Below are 14,144 nucleotides of genomic sequence, written 5' to 3' on the forward strand. Positions count from 1 at the left end.
ATCTCGTGCAATCAGAGAGGAGTTTGCTACTTCTCAACCAATGAGAGTCGCGGTTAGTGGAAGGTCCCCGGTGATCGCGCTCAAAGCGGAAGTGTATTATTTTGATAAGTTCGTGGTCGGGGCGTTTGAATCACTTCGTTTTTACGTGAGTAAAACTGCTCATTATTCAAACGTTTGATGTTTATTTCCTGTTTTAAAGGCCACGTGTCTGGTTTCAACATTGTTTGCAACGCAACGTTATCGAATTTCCAATATCATCTAAAATGAATGCGCTTGTGTTCTGCCTGAAACATTTATGCCATCTGGGGTTGGACCATAATATTAGATGCTTTAGTTAGTTAATAAAGAGTCCGTGTTCTTCTGTTGGTAAATGCGCGTTCAATATATTGACTATCTGCATCACAGGATTCTCTAGATTAAAAGGTTTCTAAAAGCCTTTTAAAACATTGTTTCTCCACACAATCCGCTAATTCAGTCAATATTGGGGGCAAAAATCTTTAAAATATTCATATACCAAACATATATTGAATATTCATATATCAAACAATTCTCTATATTTGGTGATAATGCTGATATAAATTTTATAGGTTTACAGGATTGATGATAATAATCTGCCCTTATGCTTATTTTGGAATGTTTTTATTGTTATCAATGAAACTCTCTCCAGTTAGTCAAAAAGGTACAAGTGTGAGCAGGATCTGTCAAAAATGGGAAGAAAACAGGCAGCTGCAGAAGGAATTTATTCAGTAAACCAGCGTTCTGCATGACTTAATACTGGCCGACTAAAGATGGGCCGCTAATCCTGAGCAGGGCAATAGAAAGCTCTGTGGAAGGAAAAGGCCAGAGGCAGCTGAAGATCATGGGACACTGTGAGGCACGAGAGGAAGCAATAGCCCAACTGCTCACTTTACAAATGCTCACAGCAGAGGCAGCCCTGATGTTTTGACAGCACAGTTGAGCTTTATATATGCTGACAGGAGAATGGAGCAGCACTGGCCACGCTGTAGGAAGCATAGAAGAGACGAGTAAGGATGCGCTGGCTGACCTACACGGCGCAAGGCGGCGGGCCTGCCTCGCCATGTGTGACGGCCCAGCACTTCTGGAGCACAATTCAAACCTTCCAGTCCAACTGTTCCCAAAAAAGTCTCCTAATTTCCCTCCTCTTCAACAAGTCATGTGTGCACGTGTGTTTTCCTGCAGCCGTTGTTGTGGGTGTTATGGTTGGTGTATCTGATGGAGCTGTATAATGGCAGTAGTCATAACATGTCAGACCTTTCCTGCTCACGTTGTTTTGGTTGCTTCTCTCTGATTCTGCCAGCTGCTGCGACCAGGAGCAGAATTTCTGTGTCCGGATGCCAGATTATCATCAATGTGAGCCATATTTATTTTGTTGGTGTTGACAGTGAAGTAATATTCTGAGTCCACGGGGACAAAAACAACGGATTTGGATTTGAACACAAGGCTAATTTAGTCTCAAGTTTGGACTTTTTCCATATTTTCACCCTTGTATTTTGATTTGCCGAGAACTTGTGTAAACGTTCCATTAAATAAAAGACACCATATTTAGCATGAGAGAAAAATCAGACAAAGACAAACTCCTTTAGAATGAAAAGACGCTGCCTTATTTAAAAAGCAGCGCCCTTTTCGATCCCCTCGTTAGCCCGTTCTTTATTAAGCTCTGTCATCACCTGCCAAACACAAAATCCCCTTTGTCAGTGTGATAGAACAACAGATAAGATCTTTCAGTTCTTCCAGAACCGGGCCAGTGACACTCGTTGGCCTGTGGTGCGATGACTCTCTGTCTGCCCACACGTCCTTTATTTCATAGCAGTTGTATTCATATCACTTGGCCATTATTTGCACCCATTGATTGGAGGTCTAAGCCCTCGGCTCCTCAAATAGTAACCTTTCTCAGCTGTTTCACGGCTGTGTTGCCATAACGACAATGAAAAGAGCAACATGGAGATCAGTTCCTTCAATTAATCCTCTAATAGTGGGCGTACTGAAAGCCAGACGTGGTGGTGTGTGACTTCTGCATCTGTCATCCTACATTCATCCAGGTGCTCCGGTCTAAGTCAGTGGGATTATCTCTGATTGTGCCCCCCCCCCCCCCCACCAGCCCTTCCTCCTCCTTTTTAGAACTGATATTAAGATCAAATCAAGTTCTGCGCAACAGGACAAATGCCCCATCCTCCCCTGCCTTCTGCTTCCCAGAGGAGGACATCAGAGGTGGGATTGGTCCCCTCTCCGCTGCTGCCTGCTCTTCCAGACTCTTTTCCATCTGGGATCCTCAGGGAGAAGAAGAATATCTGACAAGGGGCTTGTAAGCCTCTTAGCCCCCCTGTTGCCCAGTTCTCTCTCAGCCCATGTTTTCCTAATTTAGTTGTGTAAGGAGTCCACTGCACGACGCTTGTGCGCTGTTTGGATTGGGATCCTCTTTGTGGTTCTAATAGACTGGTCATGTATATCAATTATCACCACTCAGTCAATGGCAGCTTCAGGTCTCTTGAGACCAGTAGCAATAATTCCCTTCTCATGACAGTCATTTGTGTTTTAACAGAGGAATTTTATCAATGACTTTGTCCGACTTTAAATTCAAAAGCTTTATTGTTACTGCTTAAATTACTTTTGTGTTTTTCTGCTGATGGTGTATCAATCGATGCGACACATTTGGCTGAGTCGTCCATCGTTCCCTGTAACACGTGACCCATGTTCCCGTGTTTATTTTACATTTTACCGCTGTGATTGTAGAGAAATGTCACAATACAGCATTTCTTTCTTTAGTTCATCTCTTTCTGGTCACCCTTGCTACAAAGTTAATGGAGTCAGACCCAAAATAACACATTTCTATCAGCAGCTATTGATTTCAGATCGCTCCATCCCCCCCCCAGCACAGAGTGAGGGCACCACGGGAGGCTGCTGACCACAGATGGGGCTGCAGAGAGGGCTGCACCGGCCCTCTTTGTTTTCCAAAGAACATGTTTTAGCGTGTAATCCTGGATTAATGGAGATACTTTGTGTTAATTTACAGCTGTAATGCAGCATTCGATTACTGCTGGTGTCTCCCCAAAAATGGAATGGGCCGGGAATTAGAGGCTGGAGACGGCGTGGTCGCGCCCAACTCAGGGGAATTCAGAGTAATGGAGATCCTGTCGCAGGCCTTTGAGCACGTCCACCTCACCCTCCCGAAGGAGTCGGGGCAGCTAATATTCATATATATATATATATATATATATATATATATATATATCTATATATATATATATATATATATATATCTATATATATATATATTATATATATATATATATAAATATGGTGTGTATATATATATGGTGTGTATAAATATATATACAGACACACACACACACACACACACCGTATATGAGACACAGGTCACGCTATTGTCTGTGCACACTCAGACACACACTCAGACACACACACAGACACACACTCAGACACAGACACACACACACTCAGACACACACACAGACACACCCACACACACACACAGACACACACTCAGACACACCCACACACACACCCACAGACACACACTCAGACACACACACACACAGACACACACTCAGACACACACACAGACACACACTCAGACACACACACACCCACACACACAGACACACTCAGACACACACACACTCAGACACACACACCCACACACTCAGACACACACACACACTCAGACACACACACTCAGACACACCACACACACACACACACACACACACTCAGACACACACTGCCAATGACAGAGGGTGTCGCAGGAAACCAGGCGGCTGCATATGGACTCTCTTGATATCAGTCACTGGCTGTGTGATCTCGTTATGCAAAGTCCGTTAATCCCTACCTATGACGAATGCACACTGGAATGGAGGGAAGTTTGGGGGGGGGGGCTGAAAGAGAGATATGAGGCAGCTGTGAGAGGGGCCGGCCGAACATTTTGTGGCTCAGAGTACCACAAACCTTTTACTGGAGACATGGGAAAGCAACATTAACCTGCTCTGCCTGCTTCCCAACGGAGCCAGAGGTGTTCTGGGAATGCTGCTTTGGAAAGGCTGGGTTTATTTTCTGTATGTCCCATTTACCTGCTCAAACAATCTGTCCAATTAAGTCAATGATACAAACAAGCACTACGTTGCCACGGTGATTGGGAAGCAGTGGGAAGTATGAAGCATCGGCCCATAAGGAAGCAAAAGAAGGGATTTTATTTTCTCTTTGGATCAGCGATGACCAAAGAGATGAACCATTCCCGGGATGAAAGAGTAGATGCAGGCTTTAATAGCTGGAATATTGCTGGCATGAATGAAAGCGCATTGTGTGTGTGTGTTTGTATCTGTGTGTGAGAAGACGGGAGGGGGGTAATGGGATTATGGGTAACACCTTTGGCAGGGCCCGGAGAGCCACCTGACACTCGGTCTGTTGGGGACCTGGGGAGAAAGTGGGGCGGAGGCGGTGGGGAAAGGGAGAAATCGGGGGTCTAATCCCTGTCCATCTTTGGGAAGTCATTCCCAGAGCTCTGAGGATTTGGGGCTTTGGTTTCCGCTCTGCTTGCTTTAGTTAATAATACCCTAGGAGGGAGAGAAGACATGGAGAGAGAGAAAGTGGAAGAGACAGAAGGAATAAAGGAGAGAAAAAACAGTGTCTTTACCCCGTGTGGACGAGCAGGACTGAGACGCAGCTCAGAGATGTTTGAAGTACAGACGAACCACAGGGACGAGCGGCAGCTCCCCTGGCTTAAGACGCAGTGGGTGTGTGTGGGTGTGTGTGTAGGGGTGTGTGTAGGGGTGTGTGTGTGTGTGTGTGTGGGTGTGGTGTGTGTAGGGGTGTGTGTGTGTGTGGTGGGTGTGTGTGTGGGTGTGTGTGTGGTGTGTGTGGGGGTGTGTGTGTGTATGGGTGTGTGTGTGTGGTGGGTGTGTGGGTGTGTGTGTGGGGGTGTGTGTGTGGGGTGTGTGTGTGGGGGTGTGTGTGTGTGTGGGTGTGGGTGTGGTGTGTGTGTGGGTGTGTGTGGGTGTGTGGGTGTGGGTGTGGGTGTGGGTGTGGGTGTGGTGTGTGTGTGGTGTAGGGGTGTGTGTGGTGTAGGGGTGTGTGTGTGGGTGTGGTGTGTGTGTGTGTGTGTTGTGTGTGTGTGTGTATGGATGTGGGTGTGTGTGTGTGTATGGGTGTGGGTGGGTGTGTGTGTATGGGTGTGGGGGTGTGTGTGTGTGGGGGTGTGTGTGTGGGGGGTGTGTGTGTGTGTGTGCAGGTGAGAGTGTGTAAAGATTGACTTGCTCTCCTGACCGTTCAACAGGTTGGAGTTATAGTCAGTGTGGTGGCTGTTTGCTCAGAAGACACGTGGGGGGAAGGGGGGGGTTGTGTTTCTATGGCGATGACAGGAGTCGAGAAGCGCTCTAATGACTGTGGCAGCGCCGTGTCACCGGCCTGGCGCCCACAGAACCGGGCTGCTGGGCTGGCCGTGTCACAGCTTCTGTGTTTGTCCGTCACCGGGGCGCGAGGCGTTGATTGGTGCGTCCTGCGCAGGGTCAGAGGTCAGGGCAGGTCCCGGTGTGAAACGGCTGCTCGCCATCCGAGAATGAAACACCAGGAAATGAGGCGTCCCAGCAGGGGGCCAACGCGAGCACCTCAGCCACACCTCCAGGAGTTACACCTGTTCTCAGGAGAGGACACCAGCCCCCCGAAGGTGGCTGGGAAGGCGCACGCTTCCATAGGCGGCGTGCTGTAACGCTCGCCCTGTTGTGTTCTCCAGATGTTCCGCCACACGCTCGGGAAGACCGCCGCCTTTGTGGGCTACGCAATCCAGTACGGCTGCGTCGCCCACTGTGCCTTCGAGTACGTGGGAGAGGTTGTCGTGGTCGGTGATATTATTTCTTTACTTCACTTAACACAAATATATTCTGTTTTTCATGCACGTAAATAAGCGGGTGTTTCCATGGTTACTGTCCAGTGTTCTGGTCCATCCATGGAGCCGACCATCGTCAGCGATGACATCATCTTCTCTGAGCGCGTGAGCCGTCACTGCTACAACATAAAGAAGTGGGATGAGTTTGGAGCGCACGTCACGCTAACTCGGCGGTGTCCTCACTGATGTAAACTCTCCTGGAACCTTCTGCCTCCAGGGGTGATGTCATCATTGCCAAGAGCCCGTTCGACCCCAGCATGAACATCTGTAAACGGGTCATTGGACTGGAGGGTGACAAGGTGTGCACGAGTGGCGCCTCGGACCTGTTCCAGACACACACGTATGTGAGTACATGCTTTATTTTGCTGCCTCCTGGTACCGGTCCAGTATCCGTTTTACCAGCTGATGGGATGGATCACAACACGCCGTCGTTTTTAGGAGAAAAGAGAAAATGGAGAAAAGAACCGGTGAAATACCGTCGATGGTGATTTTGTTGGGGGGTAAAAGGCTGGAACGCTGGGGGACTCTGGGTTCTCCCAGGTTTCTGCTGTCCTTTGTGTCTCCTGCAGTCAATACAGCATCATTGTTGTTTACCTTTTAGACAGAACACATCCATTATGTGTCATCGGTCAGAATATAAGCTTTGGCAACACCTATATTTCCTGGAGCCGCGCTAAAACCAGCGTGAGCAGGGCTTCATGCCCAAACCACTGTCATTGCTTTTCTATTACTGCTCTCCCCGACGCCCACAGCTCCGGCCTGCAATCTCTCTGAAGCCTGTTAGCGTTAGTGCCAGCCCAGTGGACAGGCTGATGGGTGGGCGGAGGTGTCTGCCGCTCTGCCGAGGCGCGTGCACGTGCGTGCGCACAGCGAGGGCCGCGTTTGTGGTGTTTGCTTTTGAATGTTCTGTGTAATATATAGAGGCGCTAGCCAGACTCCTCAGCACCAGGGACGAACCCCGACGTGTCCTTAACCCAATCAAACGGGAAGAAAACGCTCCCGTCTCCGCCGCGGGACGTCGGCGTGCTGACGACTCAACTTCAGGAGGTGACGTCTGTTTTTGATTGTGGAGAGTTGCTCGTCCATCACGTTCCAGCGTTCTCCTGCATCTTAGCAGCCTCACTTAAGACCTTTTAACCCTCAATCAGGAGCAAATACCTGCCGATACCATCAACCTTCAGCAACCATCAAACGGGTGGAAATGTTACCGTGGCAACCCGTGTTTAACCCCATTAGCGTTCTTTGTTTTCCAGACACCTTATGAATCAGGTTAAATTGAAATTAAAATATGCAGCAGTTTGCCGTCGCGTCAGACGTAACTTGACAAGCTACCGTCACGCTCCGAGAAGGCGGGAGATGAAAATAGACACGGCGCCGCTCTTTACCAAGCTAATTGTCACGAAGCATTTCCAGAAACGCCACGCAGCCCCACGTTCCTGCCCGTGTTAACTCCCAGGAGCGATATCACTGGCTTGGTGTCACGGCTTTGGGAGCGTCTGAGAAAATTCCCATTGTTCACATAAATGTTTAGGTCCCCTCTGGGAGTTTTCCTGCTCCCCCCGAGGACGAACGTGTTTACGCGTGAGTATTAGAGCCACATTCTGGAAGGTGGTGTGAGACCCTGTCGCCACCTCTGTTTTGTCCTGACAGACGGGCAGGTCCTGCTCCACCTCGGAGCTCTAACAGCAGACTAATTGCTCTGTCACCTTTTAGGAATCATTTCTCTGTCTGAGCGATTGTGTCAAAGCAGTGACACTGGATCTCTAAGGTTCCAGAGAGGGTGAGGGACACACAACCCGACGGAGCTCAAATGGCCCCGACGCCTTTTCCATTAAAACTAAGATGGGACATTAATTTGCTGCTTGAGTCATGTTGCTGTAATGAGCTCTGCACTGAGGCTCTGGTCCCAAAGCTTCTTCACACACGTGACAGGTACACAGTGTCAACGCAACCACGCTACCGGTGAGGGCCTGTCAGCAGAACCTGTCAGCAGAACCTGTCAGCAGAACAGAGCAGAGAGATTCTGTTGGTCCCACCCGGATATTGGGAAATCCGTGGTGGGAACGTCTGTCCCTGACAGTCTAATATTGATGATTCGGGGGCTGCCGTCCACATTTATGTAGGTACTGGCACGATAGGGTAGCAACCGGTCGCCTCTGTTTACATGTACAGCATATATTAAGGAAAAGCTCCATCCCATAATACACCAGTGTATAGGTTAGCCAGCGGGAGCGCGGCGCCGCAGTGGTTAGCACTGCGGCCTCCCCTGGGGCCCCGGGGCCTTTTCTGTGCTGAGATTGCATGTTGTGCCCGCGTGGGCTCCCCCTCGGTGCCCCGGCCTCCAGCCCAAAGACATTTGGAGGGCAGATCGTTTACTCTGAACTGACCGTGGTTAATTACTTCTAATCCAGGGTTGCCAGTGAGTCCAAGCTATCGTCTGTTTGCTTTCCTACGAACCTGAAAGCTGACGTATGAATTGAACGGGCTTTCTATCCAAACTATGAAATAAAACAGTCTTAATTAAATGAATCGATTGATGCCTTTCACAATGTTCCTTTTTCTTCTTCAACGGTGCCAAAACCTTCGGCGATAACAGGACTTTTAACTCTGGAATTCCCAACTGTAGCTTCCGTTTTTCCAGTTACGTTTTCCAGCCGTGAGCATCGGGCTGAGGGTCACGGACGTTTCCTCCTGGTTCCTCTACGTCCTGATCAGCTCCATGCTCTGGACGTCTCCATCTTCATCATCACCTTGAGCTCTGCAAACCTTTCTAGAGCTTCCTCCTGGCAGGTTAGGGTGGGGTTGGGATTTGGCAGATGACAAACGTGGCGTTCCTTCTTCCTGTGCTTGGGAGCCAGCATATGTTACCATGTTAATGAGGTGTAATGGTGGGAATCCAGCATGCTGACATATGCTCCTCAGATGACTCCTTTTAATGATATTCATTTGTGTCGTGGTTATTCAGTGAGTTGTTTACCTCGTGTTAGGTCAGCGTGTCACTGGCTCCTGATTATGTCACATCATCTGTCTCAATTATGGAATAGGGAAGAGAAAGCAGCATCTCCCAGACTGCAGACAGAGCTGGGTGATCCGAGGAAGGGACCCAAGCAGAGGCCGTAGCTGTGACATCACCTCTGCACACTTAATATTCTGCTCCTTTATTCTCCAGAGGTCTTTTGTCGTTAAAAAGTTAGGCAACACAAAAATAGACTCGTGGATTGTGATGCCCATTATGACAATATAATGTGTTGTTGATCCTGTCTGCACATACAGGGGGGACAGCACACTTAATTAGGGCCTTGACAAGCCTACTCTCCTAAAGTGATGAGATTAATCATAATTGGTGTCACTGTGAATTAGAGCCTGCTTGGGTGACCGCCCCACTGGCAGGTCGGACCGTGGTGGAGACCCTTGGACACTGCTGCTAGCCACAGCTTAGCCCTCTTTGGGCTCCCTCTGCCCCGGCTCACTCCTCGGCCTCGCTATCTCAGGCCCTCTCTTGCTTCGCCCTCCCTGGGTAAGAGAGGGCTGCAGATCTCAGCCAACAGCCTAATGACCCCGTTTGAAGTTCTTCTAAATCCCCACCGACCCTGCCCGTTACCCATGACCCCCTCCTAAGATGGTTCAGGGTTAAAGAGGGACAGGCAGGTTGATGTTGAGAGGCTGAGGGGGGGGGGGGGGGGGGGGCATGGGGTGGGGGGGTGGGCTTTAGGTGGATCTCCTGCTAGTTTATAGTGAATAAAAGTTCATAATATCTATTTTAGGACACACACTGCCTTCGTCGCTCTACCCTCTTTACTCGTGTGATGCTGTTTTTAGGTTCCATTAGGCCACATATGGGTAGAGGGGGACAACCGGCAGAATTCCAGCGACTCGAGGAGTTACGGCCCAATTCCCTACGCACTTATTCGAGGGCGTGCTTGTTTAAAGGTAAGAGAGGAAGTGTTGTGGCAGAAAAACAGGAAATTAGCATGTATTAGACGCCTCTAACGGTGTTAGCAGCTGACATTTGTTCAGTCGTCCAGTGAGTCGGTTAGAAGTTCAAAGCAAGTGTGTGTGAGTGACTAAAGCCTGGACAACATATTGTCCAGCTCTCCATTCTGCTGTGTTGTCACGTCACTGAATGTCATAGCAACCATGACCCTGGAAACAGGTCAACCAACCTTCTGTCCATCTGATTGGACCGCAGCGCTCCACTGGAGGCCCTATTACCACAGCGGATGGAACAGGAAGATTTCCTACAAAGATAAACACATCATTAAAGACTACATTAGAAAATGTCACCAGGAAGTGTGTGAGAGTGTGTGAGAGTGTGTGTTGGAGTGTGTGAGAGTGTGTGAGAGTGTGTTGGAGTGGTGAGAGTGTGTGAGAGTGTGTGGGAGTGTGTGGGAGTGTGTGGGGTGTGTGGGGAGTGGGTGGAGAGTGTGGGAGAGTGTGGGGGAGTGTGTGGGAGTTTGTGGGGAGCGTGTGTGAGAGTGTGTGAGAGTGTGTGTTGGAGTGTGTGAGAGTGTGTTGGAGTGTGTGGTGTTGTTGTGGAGAGTGAGCGGAGTGTGTTGGAGTGTGTGTTTGTGTGTGTTGGAGTGTGTGAGAGTGTGTGACGTGCAGCCCCCACGCTACGCATCACATCTGGTCCCATCTCTCCCTAACCCGCCCTCTCTCTGCCCCCTCTGTCCCACAGCTCTGGCCACCACATCGTGCCGGGACACTTGGTGGAGGTCCGACCAGACGGTGACGCTGAGGGATTCATTCGCATTTTTAAATAAAGTTGAGTTTTTTAAAGCCTGCACAGTTTGTGTTTAAATTGAAGGTTTTCAGAGAACTTTGTTCAACCATCCCAGTAGTTGTGTGTTGTGGACCAGTCACACACCACGTGATCGCTGCGTGAAGCTCCTGAGCAGCCGGAGCCAACGGGACCATCCTATCGTTATAAGATTAATCATGATTCACACACATGTTTTAAACCCTCGGCTAGTGATGCCCTTCAGGTTTCCTACTTGTGAGTAAGTCGTGTTTTTAACCGGCTCTTGTAGGAACAGGAAAATCCATCAAAATAAAACAAGTGACCTCATTAAAAGCTGTATTTGGTCATGAGCTCGGCTGCTAATTTCATATTTACCTTTTCTTAGCATGAAGGCAAAACAAAAGCTTTCTTCTTATTAAATATTTCATCAACATTTCCCACTTTAATCATACAATATTAATCAGCACTTGAAGGTTGCTCCCCACTGAATGAGTGTGTTTAAACGTGCGGTGTGTTACACACTCTTCTCATTGTTATTTTCTGCTTTGCTTTGGACGCAAACGTAAAATCGTGCTAAAGGATCGTAAAGTCCAGGGAGTGATGCTAAGACGTGTTGGGAACATTTCATCATCAGAGGACTTCGCCAGGAAAAACGCCAATCGAAACACGAATCTATAGTCGAGCTCAACTCAATATTTTATTCCCCTTATTTGGAATTCAGGGCGTTATTTTCCGTCACGCTGAAAACCTGCTGTGCTTTTCCAAGTTCTGCTCCCACTTCTGTGCACACAGGGGTGCGTTCATGTACTGAGCGGTGGAAGCTCAGCTGGTCGTTCTCCGAGGCAGAGAGGGACTCCTCTCCTTCCAGTTCCCCAGGGGAAGAGAGTTCCAGGCAGCCGTGGGTCCCTGTCCAGCTGCTCCCCTTGTCTGGAGGAGGCCAGAGGGTCAGAGACAAGGCTCCCTGTGACACTGAATTATCTGCACGAGTGTGACTGTGCCTGCTGGGAGGGACGCTCAAGAGTGTGTGTGTGTGTGCGTGTGTGTGCGTGTGTGTGTGCGTGTGTGTGTGCGTGTGTGTGTGTGTGCGTGTGTGTGTGTGTGAAATATCTTTAAGCAGGGATTTGCTCCAAGCACATCTTTCTTTCTCAAGGTTTAATATTCATCTGCTGCGTGTCAACACAGCGGCAACGTTCCGCTGACACAAGTCATCTGAGCGAGTGTGTTAGCAGCGCCTCCCCATAGGGGGCGCTCTGACTGCTTCCTCTTCTGACTCAGACCATTAAAAAAACAGACTTTCTTGTCCTCTCAGGCTGGATGTTGTCCCAGCGATGACTGGAACCAGCAGAAACCTGCGCGCGTGCACGGACACACACTCGGCTCTGGCAGCTGCTGCAACACTTGAGTAGCGACAGTAGAGTTTGAAGCAGATGACCGGCCAGAGGTGGATCATCACCGCGCTGAGTCGGCAAAAGCTGGGGGGGACGGGGGGACGGGGACGGGGGGGACGGGGGGACAGACAGCTGTGCTGAGCTCTGCAGCAGCAGCGTCAGGCTGCAGACTGTCAGCAGCACTCAGGTGCGTGACGTCTGACCTGAGGTCTGCTGTCATCGTATGCATTCTATACGGTCCTGACGCGCATCCCTCTTTTAAAATGTACACATTTGGAGACATACACTAGTAACTATGTGGAAATGAAGTGATTTGTGCTCCCATTTGTGCTGCTTAAAGCAGAAAGTACTAGTTAAAGGCACTTCGTTATCACGGCGTCATCAGTCCCAGTGGAATCTGTCAAATGAAATTCTTTTAGCTTAATAATGACAATTTCATTCTCATCCAACATGAAACCTCAAAACCTGTTAAATGGGAACTGTAGCAAGATTTTTCTTTAGCTCCTGAAGTTGCTCCAATGTGTCATGTGGTTTACTTTGTTCCTGAGTGATTTAAAGTGTAATATCACAACCACTCTAAATCCAGAATTGTAATAATAATAATAATCAGAATAATGGATCCTTTTGTTGCTGCTCAGCCTCAAAGCTTTTCAATATTCCAATCATTTGCCATGGCCTGGTAACATGGCGGGTTTACCCGGCCTTGGCCACACGTCTGGGGAAGCTCGAGGAGAGAAGCCTGGGAAGTATCAGAGTCCGGAGGAGAGGATCCCACCAGATTCTTTAGTTTGTTCCAGGTTAAATGAATCCTGTGAAAGTGCAGAGACACGTGGGAGCGGAGGAGCCGCCGGCGCTGCTAAAGTGAGTGAGAAGTGCGTGCTGAGGCTAATGGCCTGCTTTAGTTCTTTTCACATCCGCTGTAGAGGAGCTGACCCAAAAGGAAGCGGAGGCTCCTCTGACAGAAGAACCCAAAATATCTGCAGCCTGGAAGCAGAAGAGATGTGCAGGAAAAACCCTGTCATTCTTTAATTAAACTTTGCTTTAAACCGTAGAAGCCCTATCAATCGCCGCGCTGCATGGTCTCACCACGCCTCAGCCCCCCCCCCCCTCGCTGCACCTCTCTCTTCGATTGATTCTGCCCCCCCCCCACTTGTGTTGCTGAGGGATGATAAGGGAATTGCTCCTTTCATTGACTGATCCTTTCATTCTGTCCTTTTAATCAAGCCTCTTAGTACTTCTTAATTAAGACATCACAGTTGCATTTGATCACACTTGCTTTCCTGTCTTTGTGCATGAGCAACGTGCACAGAGAGAGAGGGGGGGGGGGACGGGCGAGCGTGAAAAAGAGCGGCTGCACTCTCGTGGTCTCTCCTCTGTGTGAACATGACTGAGCAGCTTCAATTGGGGGCAGATCCGCCTCCTTCAGCTCTGTTGTGCGGCCCCTGAGGCCCCCGTGCACGCCGCTCCCCGGCCAGCGAGCGCCAGCCTCCGGAGATCCATACGAGACAGATGGTATCTGAGGCTGCGTGGAAGCGCCATTGAGCTCCCACTGTCGGTTTGTAGTGCTGATCACACGAGCACCAGCCCGTCGATGCTCACAGTCTGGTGATCAAAGGGACGGGGCCAAAAACAAGCACAAAGGCGGTTTTAAACTTCTGCAGGGCTGCAGTGAAGCTGTGAGAGGGTGAACTGCTGCAGGGCTGCAGTGAAGCTGTGAGAGGGTGAACTGCTGCTGGGCTGCAGTGAAGCTGTGAGAGGGTGAACTGCTGCTGGGCTGCACTGAAGCTGTGAGAGGGTGAACTGCTGCAGGGCTGCACCGAAGCTGTGAGAGGGTGAACTTCTGCAGGGCTGCACCGAAGCTGTGAGAGGGTGAACTTCTGCAGGGCTGCACCGAAGCTGTGAGAGGGTGAACTTCTGCAGGGCTGCACCGAAGCTGTGAGAGGGTGAACTTCTGCAGCATCACTTTATCTCGTGTGAATGAAAGCCTGATGTTTGCGCCCTCCTCAGTCCAGCCAAAGGCGATCGACACGCTTTTTCTCAGTAATGGTGCTGCTATACATGCGTGTGTGTGTGTGTGTGTGGTGTGTGTGTGTGTGTG

At 49.5% G+C, this 14,144-nt stretch overlaps 1 protein-coding gene across 11 annotated transcripts; it reads left to right on the plus strand.

Annotated features, from left to right (window-relative positions):
- The first annotated feature begins 5 nt into the window (after window positions 1-5).
- immp1l (inner mitochondrial membrane peptidase subunit 1) lies at window positions 6-10,701 on the plus strand. 11 transcript variants are annotated; one of them, XR_008947332.1, is made up of 7 exons: window positions 6-145; window positions 5,765-5,869; window positions 5,963-6,051; window positions 6,135-6,261; window positions 9,737-10,317; window positions 10,394-10,443; window positions 10,507-10,701. XR_008947332.1 is itself a non-coding variant. In XM_057016751.1 (6 exons), exons 2-6 carry the CDS (start codon window positions 5,765-5,767, stop codon window positions 10,647-10,649), a joined length of 486 nt encoding a protein of 161 aa, XP_056872731.1. In that variant the 5' UTR covers window positions 1,319-1,371; the 3' UTR covers window positions 10,650-10,701. The 11 variants fall into 11 exon arrangements, 2 of the variants coding, with proteins under 2 accessions (XP_056872731.1, XP_056872750.1); XR_008947330.1 differs by lacking the exons at window positions 6-145; window positions 10,394-10,443 and adding exons at window positions 1,319-1,371; window positions 8,544-8,707 and having other exon boundaries at window positions 9,737-9,847; window positions 10,596-10,701; XR_008947331.1 differs by lacking the exons at window positions 6-145; window positions 10,394-10,443 and adding exons at window positions 1,319-1,371; window positions 8,559-8,707 and having other exon boundaries at window positions 9,737-9,847; window positions 10,596-10,701.
- The last annotated feature ends 3,443 nt before the right edge of the window (window positions 10,702-14,144 follow it).

Source organism: Takifugu flavidus, chromosome 2, assembly GCF_003711565.1.
Source record: "Takifugu flavidus isolate HTHZ2018 chromosome 2, ASM371156v2, whole genome shotgun sequence".
Taxonomy (NCBI): Eukaryota; Metazoa; Chordata; class Actinopteri; order Tetraodontiformes; family Tetraodontidae; genus Takifugu; species Takifugu flavidus.